Source organism: Phocoena phocoena, chromosome 9 (assembly GCF_963924675.1).
Source record: "Phocoena phocoena chromosome 9, mPhoPho1.1, whole genome shotgun sequence".
In the NCBI taxonomy this organism is placed as follows: domain Eukaryota; kingdom Metazoa; phylum Chordata; class Mammalia; order Artiodactyla; family Phocoenidae; genus Phocoena; species Phocoena phocoena.
Window position 1 is genome coordinate 14579520 of NC_089227.1, and position 21171 is coordinate 14600690.

Here is a 21171-nt window from a genome sequence, read left to right on the forward strand (position 1 = left end):
TTCACTGGTTCCCACGTTCTTGCTAACAGGTTTGTCTGTGCTTTGTCCAAGCTGTGGAGACTTGTATACTCGACCCCCTCCCACCAGTTCTAAAGTAGCTTTCTGCAGACCAGAACCTTAATTTCTCTGCACCAAGTGTATGGTATTGAGTGGCTTCCCTGCAGAAGACGTGATGAATTGTCCTGTAATACGAGATTATCTATTCCCCTGTGCAGGTGTGAGCACGTGTTCTCTCTCTCCCTTTCACATTTACTGTGTTTAAAACGAAACTGCTGCAAAAGTTGTCACTGTTCTTTACCAGCACCTCTCTCTCTATATATATATGGACACAGAGTCACACGAGCTATTTCTCATCACTCCTGGATCTATGTGTATGCACAAGGCTACATATACATAGTTGCGCTCTCTCCTTCCCATTGTAGCTTTTAGCCTCTTATGTGTCATTGATACATGCGTTGCTCTCATTCCGTCTGGAATCACAGTTGCAGTTTTGCCTCCGGGCAAAACCAGCCATCCCATTGCCAAAACGGTGGACAGTGTCTGTGTTCGGAATGTGCATTCTTCAGGATGCGATGACTAACGGCACGTCGGAGCTGCTGCCCCTTTGGAGAAAGCAGAGTCTGATGATCTGGATGTCCAGCCACTAGGACTGGAGGTGGGCGAGTAGGGATTAGCAGCTAAATTGTCTTAATTTCTGCCTTTCTGAGACTGGCTGGCTGATGATCGGGGCATTTCAGTCCACCCCCAAAGAACACTATTTCCAAAAGCTCCTATATATTTCCACCTCTTTTTATTGATGCAACTCATCTTCACAGATCGTCCGAAAATAAGATATAGATGATGTATGCTGTATCCACAAGTCATCTGTAACGAGTCTGTCTTCAGTGCTGTGTCATTCCAAATAAACCTTGGGTAATCTCCAGCAATGACCTTGACTCCTTCCGATGAGTCATTTGTTATGGAAAGCTTGTTTCATTCGGGTACACTGCTTGAAACAGTCCATGTTGGAGTTGTTATTTGTGCAGAAATATGCTTGTTCCTCCGGGTTGTGCTTCACAGGCCGCCTCCCTTCCGCAAACCCCTGCATCCCAGTCATTGCTGGTCACTCGGTGGTCCCTGCTGCCTGGCAATCGCTACAGCACAAATAACAGCTTTCAGTGGAGGCCCCTCCGAGGTGCCGACTGTCGCTGCCCTAGTCTGTGTATCACAGAAATCTGACGACGTCCGTAATCAGCAGTTTCTTCTCACACCAGCCTCATTTTTTTGGGTTACTTTTCTTTCTGACATGTTTATGTTTGGAGGTACATACAAAAAAATAGATTAGATGACATAGAAGAGTCAATTCACTGGACCATTGTTTATAGAAGAGAATTCTTAAAACCCTTTCAGTTGATTTAGACTCTTTTCTGCTAGTATAATTGTACTCGATATAAGCTGATCTAGAATGGGTGTTATTAGAATTTTAAATTTGGTATGTATTCGTGAGTCATGATTTCATTTCTCCTGGTGGATTACTCACTTGGACGCTTAGTGGGTGGTTAAGTGTTGATAGAGAAACAGCTATTATCGACCCAAGATTTTTCCAGTGGCTGATTTCCAGGGAAACTGGATCCTCATGAAAGGCCTTGACCCAGGAAGCCCTATCCTAGCCTCCTCTTCATCTTTTAAGATTTCTCTTACAAATCTAGTAGGACTCAGACCTTCAGATAGATCAGAGGACCTTCACAAAGTCAGATACGGAAGCTTATGGTTCTTATAAACATACACCTACTTGGCATTCCTGCCAATTCCACATATAGACTGAGTGACGTATACAGTTGCAGGGCAAAGTCCTCAGACAATTTGGATTTTTAATATCTCAGTGCCACCTGGGATGGAAAAGTTCCATGCACCATGCTGTCACACTGCTTCCACCTGGGCCAGCTCTTTCTGACCAAGCCAGGACAGCTTTTGAGAGAGCCAGAACACCACATCCATGGGCTTCCATGGAAAGAGTATGCAGGTTCAGAATTCTGAGCCCTCTCATTACCTAAAAAAGCCCGAACTCAATCTACTAGAAAAACCCAGCATGGCCCCATGGTCCATTCTGATGGCCCATTCAAGAAAAAACCTTTGGGAAACTGCAGGAGTTTTAAGAAATCAATGAGTTTAAAGATGCCTGAGACTCAGTGCTTTATTTCACACAAAATGCATGAACACCTCAAAGCCTGAGAAATAACTCATTTGCCTTGCTAGGACTCTCCTGCTTTTTTCAAAGGAGCCCAAGCTGCCTTCGGGTTTTTACTTGGAACCCAACTAAAGACTTTATGAACGCTGTGTACCAGACCTCGGACATGTGCTGGTCACACAGTTTTCTTGGGTGGTGGTGTAGCTACTGTCTTCCCAGCATGATATATGATAGCATCCAAGTCCTAGGACTTGGATTAATGGCATCAGACATTGGTAGCTGCATGGAGGAGGTGCTGACCAGTATTCTCTTCGCAAACTTAGAGATCTGAGAGCCGTGTGCTTCTCTACTCATCCTCGACTCCACAGCAGGACCACGACTAAACAAACCTTAGCTGTTCAGGGCAGCCTTCCTCGAGGTGTAGAGCGTGGGTTTGATACTTTTTCATAATAACCAATAAAATATGCTAAAATAAGCTTAATAGTCCATCCAAATATTGGGTGGGTCAAAAAGTTCGTTTTACGGAAAACCCAAGTGAGCTTTTCAGCCAACCCAAGAGTTAGTGCCTCATTGGCTATCCTTTGTTATGATTGCTTACTGGGAACACATACTGACTTTTTCCATTGAAGGGGTAATTGAGACACACCCCTTAATTCTATGCAGATTGAGAGGCAGGCTAGGTACCTTGAAACTCTTTCAAAGGCTATCTAAACTCACTTTCTTAAAATCCAGTTAATTCCCAGTCCCCTGTGGTCTCAGGTCCAGCACTGAGGTTGCCTCATTTGCTCTGGGAAAACACCTCCTGATGCCTTTTAGTGCCATGAAAGCCAGTGCAGGAGCGCCTGGTCTACGGCACATTGCCACACGGCTGACACCGTTACACCCTCTCCCTGTTAATAAATAGCATCAGACTCAGTGTCCTTAACGCTCTGCTCTCCAAAAACCGGCCAGTGACCACCAAGTGATTTCTGTGACATCTGATGATGCCGCCAGACTTCTCCAAACTCTCTGTAAGGTTCCAAGAGACTCATTTTCCTTGTTTTCTTGCTTCTTCCAATGGCTGCTGGAGTGGGGTGGCGGGGCAGGGCAGCATCAGTCTCCCTCTCTCTAGGTCTGTACACCCGCTGTCCAGAGCATGTTTCCCTGGAGGGTCCCATTACTGCTTCCAAGTCTGCATGGTCATTCATTAAACATCTGTAAGGCTCATGCTAAGTGTCAGTTACTGTGCACTGGACCACATGGACTGAGACCTTGCGCTCAAGGAACTGCTCTCAAAACCCTGCTGCAGCCCACCACTGAGGGGTCCCCCTCTTCAGAGCTCTGGGCCTGGAAATGTGAGGTCTCGCCTCTGCCATTCCTTTTCCAGATTCCAAGCACCTGCCTATGTTTCTTTTCTCAAAATGTCAGGCAATCTTGTGCTTTAATCCCTGCTACCGCATCTGGGAGTGGTCCTTATCCCTGCCAAGGAAGACTTTTGGTGCTTGTCGTCCCACTATCTCCCTGCTTCCCTTCTTCCTAGTTTATCCTCCACTCCCCAGACCATTTACCTACACTGATGTCAAAGGGTTAGCACTCCCCTCTTGGTCTCTCTCCCTCCCGCTCTCTCTCTCTCTCTCTCTCTCTCTCTCTCTCTCTCTCACACACACACACACACACACACACACTCACACACACACACACACTAATGAGGAACACTGTTGTATGACACGCGGAATCCCCATGCCTCTGCTTGGCTTTCAAAGCCCTGCACGTCTTTACCGATGCTTGTCTTCTGCTTCCGTCAGAGGACCTTCCTCACTGGTACATCCTGCCCTCCCGCTGCACCTCTACCCTTTGCTCACTGCACTGCAACCTCCTCCTGAAATGCGCACCCCTCGTGTCTGCCTCTGCAATGCTCCCTCCCTCCAGGCACAGATTAAGTCCCATCTCCTGGACAAAGCTTTCTCACCAGTTCACTCCTCTGTCCACACCTGTTCGGCTCATTGAATTTAGTGTAAAAAGGATATCAGATAGCCCTTTGTTTCCCCCACTAACTGAAAACTCTCTACCAACCTTCTCAGTATTCCGAGTCTGCTCCAGGACCTTATACACAAGTGCACCAAGCAAAGGAACAAGGTACTGAGTGATGGATTAATTCAGGGAAGCCCAGAAACTCCAATCCCCAATCTGAAATTCACTATAAGAAAGTACCCAAAGTATATGGCCAAAAAATGGTTTGACTACAAAATTGAGAATTTCTATCTAATGAATGATGCTTGAGACAAAATCAGTAGAGAGATGATAGATTTGCTGAGAATATTCATGACAGCCGAAAGTCACAAAAGATAAGTATCTTATAAGTTTAAGATACTTATATCTTTAAGATAAGTATCTTAAACTTATTCAAGTCAACAAAAACTAAATTAGTATTATCTTAATACAATTTTAATAATTCACTTATGTTTGTTATTTATCTTTGTATTTATAATATTAATAAATTACTTGTAATAATAAGTATAATATACATATTATGTAATAATATACAGTATTATATATTATAGTATATTATTATATAATATATAGTATATAATAACTAACATTATTATAGACTAACGTGTCTATTATTTACCAGACACTCACCTAAGTGTTCTGCAAGTATTAATCTTCATTAATCTGTGAGGTAGTTGCTGTTTTTCCCTTTTGTAAATGAGGCTAAGGTACAGTGAGTGACATGAAGGAACTTCCTCCAGGTCACACAGCCAATAAACAGCAGGGCCAGGCTATAGCCTAGGCATCCTGGCTCTAACATAGGTTTGCCCCTCTGCTATCCACCCTTCTTTTTGCTCTGTATTAAGAACTTGAATAGGAAAAAAAAAAAAAAAAAAAAAAAAAAGAACTTGAATAGGCAAGGCGCTGGAGGAGACACTTGAGTGGATACCAGGCGTAAAAGGAGACCTTCAGCTTCCTCATGATCAGACCAGTGCCAATAATCTCATAGACTAGTGAGATACTGCTTGGTAGCCAGCAGGTTGGTGAAAATTAAAATGTCATCTAACATAGCACTGACGGTATTTAGTGAACATGTGTATGTGTAGTCCCTGTGACCTACAACCCTGGGGTTACCTTCCCAGGGAATTGCTTACTCTGGGCATGAAGAGATCCTCTGAGGTGTCAGTCACTGCATAGCTGGGGATGTCCAGGAGCGGGCAGCAGGTGAGGTGCTGGTCCCTGGGGGATGGATGCAGCGAGCTGTGAAGAGCAGTAAATCAGGTGAGCAGACAGATGTACAGACACAGGCAGGTAAGGTTGCTGTGCCATTTATATCAACGCAAAAATACATTCTTCACAAATGATACTCTAGTTTTCCCAGATACATAAGCTTGAAGGACATAACAGATCGAGCATCTATGGAGGAACTGGAATAGGGAAAGAAGGGGAAAAAAGAATAAAATAAATAACAAATACGTAAAACTATGTAACATGACTGGTACAGATTAATGGTGATAGTGTGCTCTACACTGAGAAATATGACACACACAAAAATGAGAATGAAGGTTAAAAAATACACAAAACCCAAAAAGCAATCAGAAAATATATACCATGGAGAAACTCAGAGAATGCTAATTCCAGGACGAGCCATCAAAACCTCATATTTGAGCTTTGAGACTTAATTGTCGACAACCTATCTCCCCTCAATCTCAAGAATGGTTTCAACTGGTAAATTAAGATCAGGTTAACCCAAGGGGAATTGGTTCATTTTCTTCAGTGGTTGTGGACAACCCAACTTTTTCCTTCTTCAGGGAAAATTCAGGTACACTGGCTACCAACGGGCGTCTGGCTGGACCTGGCCATGGTGCGCTAGTCATGGAGTTGACCTCACCTTCAAGGCAATGTTCTCCTCCAAGACAATTAAAGCAAACCCAGAATGGGGATGCTCCTGCATTTAAAAACTGGAGTCAGGTACTGACACAAGCCTTTGGGGGTCTCCGTGAAATGAAAATGAGAGAAGGTGTGAGAATCTAGTTTTTAGCCAAGATGTTTTCCAAATCATAGTCAACTACCAAGTCCCTCAGAGACAGGCATACTGAGTGTGTTGTTGATAATCCTTTTGGTTTTTAAAAACCATGAAACATTACAACACTTTAAAATTATAAATAAACTTGAAGCATGGGGGTGGTGCAGACAGATGGCAAATTCTAAATATCCCCAAGAGAATTCTATTTTGTAGGCATATTTAGATTTACTGAAGGTCTCTCTTAGTTCCTCAACAGAGCCAGAACCAATTACCTATGATAATCAGCATAATTCAGCTTTGGGTATGTACTGTAGTCATGTACATATACCTGTGTGTGCACGTGTGTGTGTGCGTGCGCGTGAGCGCGTTGGGCTCTCTCCGTGCCTCAACGTTTGCATCTTTTCCAGGTGCGATATTTGAGCATTTCCTTTGCGCCAGCTTGGGACAAGTTTGCTGGAGGAAGTACTTTCTGTAGTGGTCAGGCTGGGTAACAAAGCCAGTGGCTATATATACCCTCACAATACACTTAGGAATTAATGGGGTTTTGCAAAGGAACCTACTCAGAATAAAAGTTTTCTAGAGCAGTTATTGTCAAGAGGAAGCAAGCAACAGGCATTATTATTACATCAAAACCAAAATGATAAGATTTCATCTTTTGCATCCTGCCACACCTGTTATTTCAACAACTGGAGTGTCAATTCAGTTCAGAATCACAAATTATTGGAATTGGAAGAGACCAAAAACATCACCCTCTCCTCTCATTTTGAGGCTGGGGAAATGGGGGCCTTGCAAGGAGGAGTCGCTTGCTTAAAAACACCAAGCATATTAGGAATACAATTGGAAAAACAAGTTTCCTGCCTTGCATTCCAGGGCACTTTCATTCATCACGCTGAGTCTGCTGTTAACAGACATCACTTACTGGGGCTCCGATGCAGGGAAATATAACATGGATGACATATCTCCTATGGCCAAAAGGGGGTGCTAGAAGTTAGCGTAAGTGAATGCATCCAAATACTACTGCACTTTGTAAGCAGGAAGCACGAATTGAGAACAGATCCGATGTACAGTAACCCCACGGTTTGCATTAAAATGAAACAGTCCAGTGAGGAGACAAAGTAATTCCTGAATCGTAAACAGCCAGGCATGTTACTTAGGGCACAGGCTCTGGAGACTGGCTGACTTGGCTCAGATTCTTGGTGTGTCTTTATTCCCTAGGCAAGCTCGAGTAAGTTACTTAACCTCTCTAAGCCTCTGTTTCATCTGTAAAATGGGCCTAAGTATGCTTTTATGCTTGCAAAGGAGGGATAAGTATGTACAATGTTTCACATTCAATAAAGGGTATTTGTTATCATTTAATGGATCAACGATTTCTGTTACAACCTCAAGAAAATTAGGCTTTTTAAAAGACCATCAACTATTAAATCAAAAGTGTTAGAAGAAATTTCTTTTACTTTTTGAGGTCAACCACGTTAATGAATGTAGGTTCTTCAAGAATATCTTATAGTCTTTGTGTGTTGGTGTGTGAGAGTTATTCTTGAGTTTCCGTAATATTTCTGAAATTTTCTTCATGGTCCCTTGCATATTATAATTTTAAAAGACATCATATATATATATATATATATATATATATATGTGTGTGTGTGTGTGTATATATATATATATATATATATATATATATATATACACACACACACACACATATATATCACCTTTATGTATTGAACAGATGTTGGCACAGGCTTTGTAATTTGTTAGACTTGGGTTTGAATCCAGGCTCCATTACCTACTTCTTAAATGACCCTGAGCAGAATGGTCATCATTTAAAAATCTGCAAATAATAAATGCAGGAGAGGGTGTGGAGAAAAGGGAACCCTCTTGCACTCTTGGTGGGAATGTAAATTGATACAGCCACTATGGAGGACAGTATGGAGATTCCTTAAAAAACTAAAAATAGAACTACTATATGACCCAGCAATCCAACTACTGGGCATATACCCTGAGAAAACCATAATTCAAAAGGATACATGTACCCCAATGTTCATTGCAGCACTATTTACAATAGCCAGGACATGGAAGCAACCTAAGTGTCCATCAACAGATGAATGGATAAAGAAGATGTGGCATATATATACAATGGAATATTACTCAGCCATAAAAAGAAAGGAAATTGAGTTATCTGTAGTGAGGTGGATGGACCCAGAGACTGTCATACAGAGGGAAGTAAGTCGGGAAGAGAAAAACAAATGCCATATGCTAACACATATATATAGAATCTAAAAAAAAAAAAAAGGTTATGAAGAACATAGGGGTAAGACAGGAATAAAGACACAGACATAGAGAATGGACTTGAGGACACGGGGAGGGGGAAGTGTAAGCTGGGGTGAATTGAGAGAGTGGCATGGACATATATACACTACCAAATGTAAAATAGATAGCTAGTGGGAAGCAGCTGCATAGCACAGGGAGATCAGCTCGGTGCTTTGTGACCACCTAGAGGGGTGGGATAGGGAGGGTGGGAGGGAGACTCAAGAGGGAGGGGATATGGGGATATATGTATACGTATAGCTGATTCACTTTGTTATAAAGCAGAAACTAACACACCACTGTAAAGCAGTTATACTCCAATAAATATGTAAAAAAAAAAAAGATCCCGAGCAGATGAAATGTTTTAAGATTCTGATTCTCTCATCTGTCAAATGTGGTTGAATATAAGTACTTTGAAGTATTATTACAAGGATTAAAATGTTATAAGAATTAAATGGTACTTAAGACCAACTTAGATAGTATTTATTTAAAAAACAAACAACTTGACACAATCCCTGGCACAGGGTGGACAGCATAACCAGAGTAAACACCATTGTTCCCATTTACAGTGACTTGCCCAAGGACACACATCCTTCAAGTGGCAGTTCTTGGATTCCAGCTGTCATTCTATCTTTTCCAAAGCAATATAGCCTCACAGAATTACAGGGTCTCATGTCGGACTCTGCAAATGTCCCTATTTGGTGACTCTGTCCTGAGAAGGACCATCTCCCCTCAGCCCACTGTTGATGGGGTTACGTTGCTGTCTGTCCAGAGAGCCGGGGACCCCAGGCAGAGCCCCAGGACGGGACCATTCACCTGACAAGGAAGTCTGGAAGGCTGGCAGCCACGTGGAGTTTATCTGAGCCAGCAGTGTCCCCTCCTTTCGTCTGAACCTATCAGAACCTGTCGCTTTCAAATGAAACCTTCTGATGATCCAGAGACTAAACCCTTAATTTCTTAAAAATACCCTAAACAGGTGAAATATCTTGGGGTTAGAGAAAGAAAACCAGACTGAAAGGAAACTCAGGAATCCAGAAAGAGGAAATCCTGTTTCACAGACGAGAGACTGGGATTTGATATATCATCCAGGTAGCCAAGGGGGAAGACATAAACCTGAAATTTAAATGGAAGCAAACAAACTGGAATGGAGTCTCCAGACCCTGAAGGTGGTCAGTAGCACCCTATGCTGTAGGTGTTTGTGGGTAACTGAGCAGATGTAAGCAGACAGATGAACCGAAGTCTCTCCAGCTGGTTACAGAAGTTCTCTGTGGGCCCAATGATGCATAACCCAGCCCAGATCACCCTCCTTCTTTCCTCACCAGCTCTGGCCTGCCACCTCTCTGGGGTTATGGAGGATTTCTTCTGCAAAAGGCAGTGGGAGAAAAGAGAGAATAAATACCACGATCACGGCATTGTCACCCCATCTCCCCATTAGACAGCTCTCCACAGTTAGATGCCCTATCTTTGCATCTTTATTACACCCAAAGAACTTAGCATAATGCCTTGCATGTCATGGCAGATTCATGAATACCGCTTGGAAAAATGAGTCCCGTCAGAGTTCTAAGGTGGCCGTCTGTGTGGTCTATAGTAAGCAGGAGGAGTTGAACTACTGACTTGGAGTGGATGTAATAGCAGGTGGTGAGAAACACTCCTTCACAATGAGGAAAGAGCCGTGTCACCGTCACCAATAGGAAGTTAGACTTGATTGACTCAGCCAAGCCCCACTGGTCTGAAACAATTCTCAGCAGCGCTTCCAGGCTGTCCTCGGGGAGAGCACAGTTCCTGCAGACATGCCGTCGCTGTTCCACCTGCTCACTCTGACAGTCCTTGGGGCTTGTAAGTTGTTTTCTTCCCCTAATAGCCTTTGACCAATATTCTCTAATTTTGTCATTTTAAAAAATTCCAAGGTTCTGGTTTATTTACTCTCCTCCTTTTTTTCCAGTATGTGTGTATGGTGCAGGTCATCTAGAGCAACCTCAACTCTCCAGTACCAAAAAGCTGTCAAAAACAGCCCGCCTGGAATGCGTGGCATCTGGTATAACCATTTCTAAAATGTCTGTATATTGGTATCAAGAAAGACCTGGTGAAGCCATGCAGCACCTGCTACACATTTTATCTAACAACACCGTCAGAAGAGAATCAGATGTTACACTGGGCAAGTTTGAGGCAGACAAGAAACCCGAAACTTCTACGTCGACCCTCACCATTCACAATGTACAGGAACAAGACGCGGCCACCTACTATTGTGCCCTCTGGGAAGCGCACAGTAGCAGACATTAGAGTCACGTCATTCAATAAATGATCCTTGGGTTTCTTTTTTTTAACATCTTTATTGGAGTATAATTGCTTTACAGCGGTGTGTTAGTTTCTGCTTTATAACAAAGTGAATCAGCTATACATGAACATATATCCCCATATCTCCTCCCTCTTGCATCTCCCTCCCACCCTCCCTATCCCACCCCTATAGGTGGTCACAAAAATCATTGGGTTTTCATTCACTATTGTGAATTAGGAAACCACAGTTACCACCTGTATGCTTCTGTACAGTTTTCTAGATCAACTTTTATATAGGTGACTTTATGTGAAGTGGTCAAATCTTATATTTTCTTAGAGGAAGCTTTCAGAAGTATGTGCAAATAACCAGGGTTATGTTTTCAGGGAATCATCTTGCTCTCAACAGACTTTCCCAGGGCACCCATGTTTATTCATCTGAGTCAATCTCCACTACTCACTCTTTTATTTTCTGCCAAGATATATATACCACGTTATCTGTGACATTTTCTTGTATGAGTCAATTTGTATTTCATTAGTGTTTTTTATTATCTACTTATCTCCTTGGATTAAAATAATGGATATTAGACTGAATGCTAATCATTTTCTCTTTTTTTGACCACCTCATGGCTGCGGGACCAGGAATCGAACCCAGGCCCTCTGCAGTGGAAGCGCAGAGTCTTAACCACTGAACTGCCAGGAAAGTCCCTAAATGCTATTCATTTTCCTAGAGGCTAAAATGTAGCAAACACACCATGATCTAACCACAAGCAGGGCTGATTGTGTAATAAATATATCAAATTCATGCCCTGGAATGGTGATATTTGATTTTGCACAAAACTTATAAATGCTGCTACTTATTGAGTCCAAGTCAAAGTCTACTTTGGATTAAGGTTTGGGGAGTCTTGCATTTTCTGGCTTAAGATTCCATTTATCCCACAATAAGTGTGTGACACTTTGAGCCAGGCGTTGTACACAGCAGACATTGCAAATCTCATATGCTTTGTCAAAGCTGGAGGTCACTTCTGTAGAGCCCTCTTTCTGCTGCTGGGCTGCCACTCCCCAGTGAAATGACAGTCCTCAACTACGGTTCAGGGTTATAAGTCTCCCAGGAATGCTGGTTACTTCTAGATCAGCTCATGGTTTATAATTTTTGTTGTTTTGCCATGATGAAACAAATATGATTTTTGTTTTCTTCAAATGTGTTCTTATATAAAACAAATGAAAGTACATTTGCTCTGGTTAAAAGAATGGAGGGATAAATAATTCTTAGGTTTGTCGTCTCAAATAGCTCTTACATTTTCTGATTCTTCAATAGTCAACAATTATCTGGCCACAGATAGGGTGTAGCCAAGCGGTGAAGACCTTGGCCTCTTGTATCAGAGAGACCTAGGTCTGACTTGGGCTCTGACACGTACTAGCTATGTGACAAGGCCGATCGCTGCTATAGCGCATTTCCTCACCTGTAAAGTAGAGGTCCTCCTGGTTGTGTGAGTGTTCCTGAGATGACGCATATTAAGGATTTGGTCCAGTGCTCAGCATACTGTGAGAACTCAGTAAACGTTAGCTAGTAACAAATGAAACAAACAAAGCAACGATGAGGGCAGCTATACGTACAGGAACACACACACACACACACACACCTCTTTATATCCAGGTCTTAGCATCACATCTGTCATAGTGTGGCTGACTTACAGTTTAGTTAAAGAGAGATTAGCTAGCTATGAAGAAAGCCTCTTGAGGAGCCATCCCCAATCAATTTCAATCTAAGTTTCCAATCACAGGTCCCTAGTACCCTTAGGGCACACACAGGTGAGACTGACAGTGGTCTTGCTTATGGAGCAACAAGCCTTATGGGAGGAAAAAAAGTCTATATTTGGAGTCACTTACTCCTCATGCCCTTCTTTAGGTTAAAGTGAACTTCATCAAGGACACTTCGGCAGCACACACCAAAGGCAAACCAGCCCGAGGCAAACCAGCCCTGTCCTAAGTAAACATTGGCAATTAAATGGTTCATAGAACATGGAAAGCATTTGATTAGCATGTACAGTACTGAATACAGAAGGGGCTCAATTAATGTCTGTTGAAGTGAGGTCTATATTTCCATTATTATTGAGGTGTTTGCATTACCTGATGGGTGGATGGGGGAATTTGTACAGATGGATGCCTGAAATCTCCTGATGACTTTGACTCAACTTAACTTTCTCTCACAGCTGAGGTGGGTGATTCACAATGACTTTGAGTAATAGAACCAACATTATATTATCGAATTAATGCTGAGTAAAGTCAAGGAAAACCTTAAAAATCATAAATCATATCATATCATATCATCTACTGCCAACTCCCTGTACATACTAGTACTGTGGGAAAAGTGATGTCTGTTCGCTAAGCGTCAACTTGGAAAAACCACAATTCTGAAAATTGCTAGGCCCACCTGGAAATCCATTTGATTCTTTTGTCTTGGGTGATCTTTACTTTCAGCCCTGAGAATGGGTTTAGAGCATCAGCCCAAGGTAGAGGAAAGGGTGCTAATTTGCAATGGTCACCTCTGGAGGTTGGGATCATGGATAATTTTTTTCTATGTCACTTCTGTGGCCCCTATATTGTCTAATAGAAAACTTTTATTACTTTTAAATTTTATTTTATTTTTAAAAAGAATTCACACATTTCATAATATTAAAAATACCTCAGAAACCTTTGAGCACTTAGAGTAACATGAAATTTGATGGTTAGAAAGGCCTGTAATGGGCTCTGTCTTGACCATTTTTTTTCTCCCCTCTTCTCTAACAACTTTTGCTTCTTTACAAAATGAAATCTTGTTTTCTCTCCTGATTCCCAGTGATCCTGTCTGGCAAGTGAGAAACAGTGTTAATGCTCAGGGTGGCTTATTGGGCTTAAATGTCTTTTTTTACCTTATTATAGACACTAAGTAGTACAGATAGTGCCAAAAATATGCAGTCTTCTTATTAACACTGTGCTACGACGTTCTTGCTTTCTTTACTTCTGTTTTGTCCAGAGGCAGATGCCGTGATGAGCAAAAACTTCACACTTCATTACACAGGAGGGGTTTCTGTCTGCAAGGTTGTTTGGCACTCCTATTGCCTGAGAACATAATCTTCTACCTCTCATGGAAGGTTGCTAGAAAATCAGCCTCATGGGATCTTCACCTGGAGAGTAGGGAGAAGATAGACTTTCGACCGGCTCTCGACGCAGAAGGCTAACCCCTATGGATTCCACTAATGGGCACATTGGAAACCATTGATTTCCATTTAATTTCGGCCGATGGAATTTGAAGTTCAAAGAAACCATGACTGTGTCACCTGACAAAAGCATTCCTTCCTTGGGCACTAGGATTTCCAAGCCCTGAGGAAATAACAAAGAAACACATGCTCCTCTCTATGAAGTTTATCATCTAGAAAGCACAGAATTTAATGATACTTTCTCAACACCCGTCCAGTTTCCTGTTTTCTTACTGAAGGAGCAGTGGCACATCCTGTTCTGTTAGGGATGGGATCTTAGTGGCTTTGTGGAAAGTGAAATGAAACAAGCTTGACGAAACCTTCTTCTTACTCTTCAACTTATATTACTTATTTGGGGGCAAACATAACCCACTTTATTTGACCACGTGCTTGATTTCTTCCTTTCGCTCTTCCAGATTGACTGTCCACTTCTCTTAACTGTCCTGTATGCCTTACGAGTCAGACCTTCATGGACTAGGTTAACGGTCTTATCTCTGGTTGCTGTTTGGGAGACTGGAAAGTGGGCAGAGAGTGAGGTCAGGGCTCCCTCCCTGACAGGTGGCCTTAGATTGACTGCGTTCTCCTCCAGGGGCCAAATATAGTGACATCTAACTCATAGCCAGAAGGTTTATGTCCAGGAACCAAAAGGTGAAAGTGCACATGGACATTCCTTTTTATACAAATTTACCCAGTGGAGGGATGGGTTTCGTCTGCCCACACCCTGGGAGGCTCTCTCCTCCTTTTCCTGGGCCTCTTCCCTATCTGCTGCTTATTCTTTTTGGGCACTCAGCCTGGGCAGACAGGATGTATGGCTACAAATGTTCATCTGTTCCTCACTCATGCTGGGAACGTAAATTTGTTTCCCTATTGTCTAATAGAACGTAAATTTGTCTAATAGAACGTATTGTCTAATAGAACGTAAATTTGTTTCCCTATTGTCTAATAGAACGTAAATTTGTCTAATAGAACGTATTGTCTAATAGAACGTAAATTTGTTTCCCTATTGTCTAAAAGTTTTCTATTAAAAAATCCTCACCATATATGGTGAGGATTTTTTAATAAAGTAAATTCCAGTGAGATAAGTCAGACAGAGGAAGACAAATACTCTATGTTATCACTTATATGTGGAATCTGAAAAATAAAACAAAAGAATGTGAATAACAAAATAACAACAGACTCACAGGTATAGAGAACAAACTAGTGGTTACCAGTGTGGAGAGGGAGGTGGGGAGGGCAAGGTAGGGGGATGGGTTTAAGAGATACAAACTACTATGTACAGAATACTAAGCAAGAGCACAGAGAAACAGAGCTATTGTTTTGCAATAACTTTAAATGGAGTATAATCTATAAAAGTACTGAATCACTATGTTGTACACCTGAAGGAAGCATAATATAGCAAATCAACTATACTCCAAGAAAAAATAGAATTACCCATGCCACCAAAGAAAAAGTAATGTCTTATTTGTTGATTATTTTGCTTTTGGTTGGAAATGCTATTCCAATTGAAGCAAATGAAAATATTTAATAGCAGAAAGGAAACATATGTTTTCACTGTAGGGTATCCCGATATAACTTTCCGTACCACACAGGTGCTGAAACCAAATCAGGCTTTTGAGGGTCAGATATTTACTTGAAAAAAACCTTATTTAAGGTCAGTTATAATCAAAGAATTGCAACCACAGAGTACATAAAATTCACAAAAGAAGATGAAATGAAGACCTAATATAATGGGCCCTGGGAACCTACAGTATCATTAGAGCCAAGACAACGAGCAAAAACACCCCTTATCATGACTTGTGACCACATCCTTCCCAACATGGAGCAACCTCGGTCCCAAGTCCAGATCTCAGCCCTGGCTAGACCTCAGCCTCAGCCTGCAGCACTTCCTGTGCTTCTCAGGTCGATGCCTCATATCAAAGGAAAGAGGAAAGGGAGTCTGATGGCTATCAGTTGTACCCATACAGATGTTAATAACTGTGCCCCCAAAAGTCTGGTTTGACATCATTTCCTATAGACATGGGTTCCTATTTAGAGAATATGTATGTTGAAATGGCCTGATTATCTCAGAGAGAAGAAAAGGCAAGGTGCATTATTTCATTTCCCAGAGATTTTCAGTAATTGTGAAAAGCTCAGGCCAAAGGTACTGACAATGAACATAATGGAATTTACATCCATTTAGCTCCCAATGGCTGCCAGATGACGTGTTAGATGTCATATGTGTTCAGAAGCTTATGTGACTAAAAACTCTGCAAATAAGCATGTTTCATGGATGAAGGAATTGATGCTTAGACAGAGGCAGCAATCAGTCCAAAAAAATAGTCCGTGCTGTTTCAATTGCACTATTGGGCCACTTTGAATACCCTTAATGTTTACTAACTTTATAAGAATATACTTTGGCATTTGTGAGCAAATATGGATTGTCCCAGACCTATCTCCCTGCCTGGCAGAGCCTGATCAGGACAGAATGAGTAACCACTCAAGAGGTCATGGCTAGAAGGTCACCTTGGGGCACATTTTAAAGAGCTTTGTTTCTGTACAGTCTGCCCTAGGACCCTTCGCCCCTAGGGGAAGGTAAAAGTCTAAGAAAATCATCTATCTTCTATGTTTTATGAATTTAATTTAACAAGAAATATCATAGACAGGGTACATAAAGAGGGCTCAAAACTCCATAGCCTGGACTTAAAGAACAATCACACTGTGCAATGAGGGTAATATTTTGGAAATTTGTAGGCAGCGTATTTTTACTCTCCTACATAAATCATGTCACCTGTAGTCCTTCTTCTGTTAAAACTAAACCATGAGGTTACCACCCGTGGAAGGAGATAGTGGCTGTGCTCAGAAACAGCTCCCTTTTTGCTTCTTTTATTTTATCTATTTTCCCCATGTTTATTGAGATAAAATTGATATACAAGATTGTGTAAGTTTAAGGGGTACAACATGCGGAATCAATAGTGGTAGGTTAAGTTCTGACTATTGTACCAGCCAATTGAGCGGAAGAGACCAAATCCCAGAGACCAGCAGGACAAAGAGCTGGAAGTTGGTGAGAACACAAGGGGGGCGGGAGGATGACTATAAGAATTCACACTCCTCCTATGTGTAGTGATACCCTCTGGGGGACGAGAGGAAGGAAGAGAGAGGAGCAAAAAAGATAAAGAATATACCAAAAGGGACCTAAGTAACCTGAAGGAGACCGTTCTAAAATAGCAGAGACTAGGGCTTCCCTGGTGGCGCAGTGGTTGAGACTCCACCTGCCGATGCAGGAGACACGGGTTCATGCCCCGGTCTGGGAAGATCCCACATGCCGCAGAGCGGCTGGGCCCGTGAGCCATGCCCACTGAGCCTGCGCGTCCGGGGCCTGTGCTCCACAACGGGAGAGGCCACAACAGTGAGAGGCCCGCGTACCGCAAAAAAATAATAATAAAAAAATAGCAGAGACTATTCTAAATTGCTAAGTTTAGTATCTTCTTCCAGTGTCAGAATGAGGAAGAGATACATCAGTTATACACAGTAATGATGCTCCCATACCACACACACGCACTGAGTGGTGGCATGTGTATATTCTGTCACTGTGCCCTGCTCAAGGGTGCTTAGGGGTTGGGTATCCCTTCCCATGCCCACCCCCATCTACCCTCAGGACCAGGGCTATGTTAGTCTCAAGAGACTGCCTTTTTCTAATTCTGCATAGGGGTGTGTGTCTTTTTTAATGAGTAAAAAGGAGCCTTATGTGCTATGGGATGGCCCTATTTAGGATGTAATAAGTTCATAGAATCATGTAGACAAGAAACAGGGTTTTAAATAAATTGACTCTATGAAGCTTCCTGGCCTAAAGGAAAGACAAAATGAGTCTATGTAAAAAGAATCATCAGGGCTTCCTTGGTGGCGCAGTGGTTGGGAGTCCGCCTGCCGATGCAGGGGACACGGGTTCGTGCCCTGGTCCGGGAAAATCCCACGTGCCGCGGAGCGGCTGGGCCCGTGAGCCATGGCCGCTGAGCCTGCGCTTCCGGAGCCTGTGCTCCGCAACGGGAGAGGCCACGACAGTGAGAGGCCCGCGTACCGCAAAAAAAAAAAAAAAGAATTATCAAAGAAGATGGCAGAGTAGGAAGACCCTGAGCTCATCTCCTGTCGTGGGCACACCCAATTACGACTATTTACAGAGCAACTGTAAATTGTTGATGAGAGAGACCCGAAGACTAGCAAAAGAGATCTTCTACAACTAAAGATATAAAGAAGGAACCACAACAAGATGGGTAGAAGGGGTGAAAGTGCAGTATAGGCAAGACCCACAACCCAGGGTGGGTGACCCACATGTGGGAGAATAACTACAATCTCAGAGGTTCGCCCCAAGAAGCAAGGGTACCAAGCCCCACATTGGGCTCCCCAGCCCGGGGGTCCTGCACTGGAATGACGAGCCCCCATAATGTTTGGCTTTGAAGGGTGGCAGGGCTTACTTTCAGGAGAGCCAAAGAGCTGAGGGAAATAGAGGCCCCACTCATACAGGGCGCACACGAAATCTCACAGGGCAGTGGCAGTAATTTAAAGGAGCCTGGGTCAGGTTCACCTGATGATCTTGGAGAGCTCCCCAGAGGCAGGAGGCAAACAGAGCTCACCCAGGGGACCTAGACTCTGGCAGCAGCCATTTGGGGGAGCTCATTCTACCACAAGGACACTCGTGGTGGCTAGTGTCACTTTGGAATCCTCCCTCTAGCTTATTAGTGCCTGGGCCTATGAGGCTATCAGCTGACTTTTCAGGAGAAAATTTGCAGGCAAGAAGAGAATGCCATGACATATTTAAAATGATGAAAGGGGGGAACCCAACAACCAAGAATACTCTACCCAGAAAGGATTTCATTCAGATTTGATAGAGCTATCGAAAGTTTTACAGACAAGAAAAAGATCAAAAGAGTTCAGCCCCACCAAACAAGCTTTACAAGAAATGATATAGGAACTTCTCTAAGTAGAAAAGAAAAGGCCACAACTAGAAACATGAAAAATGAGAAAGGAAAAATCTCATTGATAAAGGCAAATATACAGTAAAAGTGGTAAATCAAGCACATATAAAGCTAGTAGGAAGGTTAAAAGACAAAAGTAGTAAAATCATCTATATCCACAATAAGCAGTTAAGGATATCCGAAATAAAAAGACGTAAACGTGATATCAAAAACAGTAAACATGGGGGCGTGGAGTATAAATGCAAAGTGGTTAAAGTGCAAAGTGTTTGACCTTAAGAGATACGCAACTGAAAACATTCTATAGACAGATTGCTACATATAAACCTAATGATAGCCACAAACCAAAAATCTATAATACATACACACATGAGAGAGAAAGGAATCCAAACATAACACTGAACACCGTAATTAAATCAAAGGGAAGAGAGCAAAAGATGAAGCAAACGGGTGGCGCCCAGGCTCAGCGGCCATGGCTCACGGGCGCAGCCGCTCCACGGCACGTGGGATCTTCCCGGACCGGGGCACGAACCCGTGTCCCCTGCATCGGCAGGCGGACTCTCAACCACTGCGCCACCAGGGAAGCCCTCCCAGCTTTTTAACGTGAGATAAGGCACCTTTGCCCCACTGTTCTCATAGTTCAAAGTGAGATAATAATACCACAGACTCTCAAGATTGAGAAGTATAAATGAAAGAATACGAAATAAATATTTAGAACGGTGCCCGCAAATCCTCAGCAGATTTGTAGTAGAAATACCCTACCTACATCTTCCTCCTGTCCTGCCAAGTCACACGACACCTGGATCTTCCAAAACCCCACATTCCTGCTTTCTTCCAGGTGACATGGTCAGGCAGACAGGAAAATGTCACTGCTGGGCACATCCACATTTTTCTCCCTCTGGGCTTGTGAGTTGCTCTTAAGAGATGAAATACATTCTTTATTATTTCCACTTTCTGTGTCAGATGTTTATGGGAATTTCCCTTAAAAAATTTTTTTTTTTTTTTTGTGGTTGGATATGGGCAGTTAAAGTTAGAGCAACCTAAAATGTCATCTTCCAGAGCAACAGAAAAACAAATAACATATCCTGTATGAAGAAGACTTTGAAAATATAGTTATACACTGGTATTTGCAGAAACCCAACGAAATTATGACACATCAGATGTTTGTCATCTCAATAAAAACCCCAGTTTGAGTTCACTTAGGTGAGAAGCAAAGCAAATTTGAGGCAAGAAAATTTTCAAGCACCCAGTTCAATCCTTACCATAAACTTCATAGAAGAAGCTGTGGCCACTGACTACAGTGCGGTGGGACCCACAGCACCAGAGGTGCCAACAGAGCCTAACAACTGCCTCTGAGGGGGCTCTGACCCATCACAGCCTTCCCACAGGAGCAAACTCAGCTAGTTCCTTCCTGGGCTCCCAGCCTCTGCCTCACTCTCTCTGCTACTTTCCTGAGCTTTCCAGGAAGCCATCTTCGCTTGTCCTTATACATCAGGCCCTATCTTGAGCAGCAAGCATTTCTGACCATGACGTTCCCAAATCTTCCTTTAACACAACTTCCCAATGAACTAAAGTCCCGTCTGGGAAGGAGTAGACACGGGCTTCATTTATCACATCACCATCCAGAGATTTCCAGTAACTGGGAATCGTTCGGGCTGAGGGAAGGAGTCACCGCGTACCAGGACTCCTAGACTTGGTACATGTATATTACCACACGCGATTATTACAACTGCCCTGCATGATAATCATTATCTGCCCATCTTATAGATAAAGAAGTTAAAGCTCAGAGAATTAAAATGATTGGCCAGAGACAGGAAGTCTATGCTCTTTTAACTGGACCTTGAGGCTCTCCTGAAAATTTATAGATCACAATTCTATAGCAAACAGAATACTTGAGGTCAATTTGGGATGGAGCACGTGTCTTTTTTTCTGGGGGAACAGCGGGATGTCTCCTCCCTTCACATTCAAGGCTGTGCCAGCCTGACTTCATCAGGGTAGAGGTCTGAGCTACTGAAGCCCAGGGTCTGTCCTCTTCATCATAAGAGGATAAAAGGAAGTACTGTGCATGGTTCCTACCTCCATGGAGAAAATAAAAGTCACCTTTGTGGAACACTCACTGGTACAATTTATTCTTTTATACTGACTCAGGTGAGCAGGATTGAGTCATTGCAGGCTTCACAGAATACATGAAATGCCAATAAGTTAGCAATGTATTTTCCAAAGTATAAAATCATAACATTCTATTGTTTT

The 21171-nt window shown here is 42.7% G+C and overlaps 1 protein-coding gene across 1 annotated transcript in view; it reads left to right on the forward strand.

Moving 5' to 3' along the window:
* Positions 1 to 10255: 10255 nt before the first annotated feature.
* The window catches only part of LOC136128408 (T-cell receptor gamma chain C region C10.5), a 41194-nt gene continuing 30278 nt past the window's right edge, over positions 10256 to 21171 (forward strand). Inside the window, exons 1-2 of the mRNA XM_065884241.1 lie at positions 10256 to 10301; positions 10408 to 10731. Coding sequence (XP_065740313.1) covers positions 10256 to 10301; positions 10408 to 10731 — 370 coding nt within the window. The remainder of the gene's footprint in view (positions 10302 to 10407; positions 10732 to 21171) is intronic.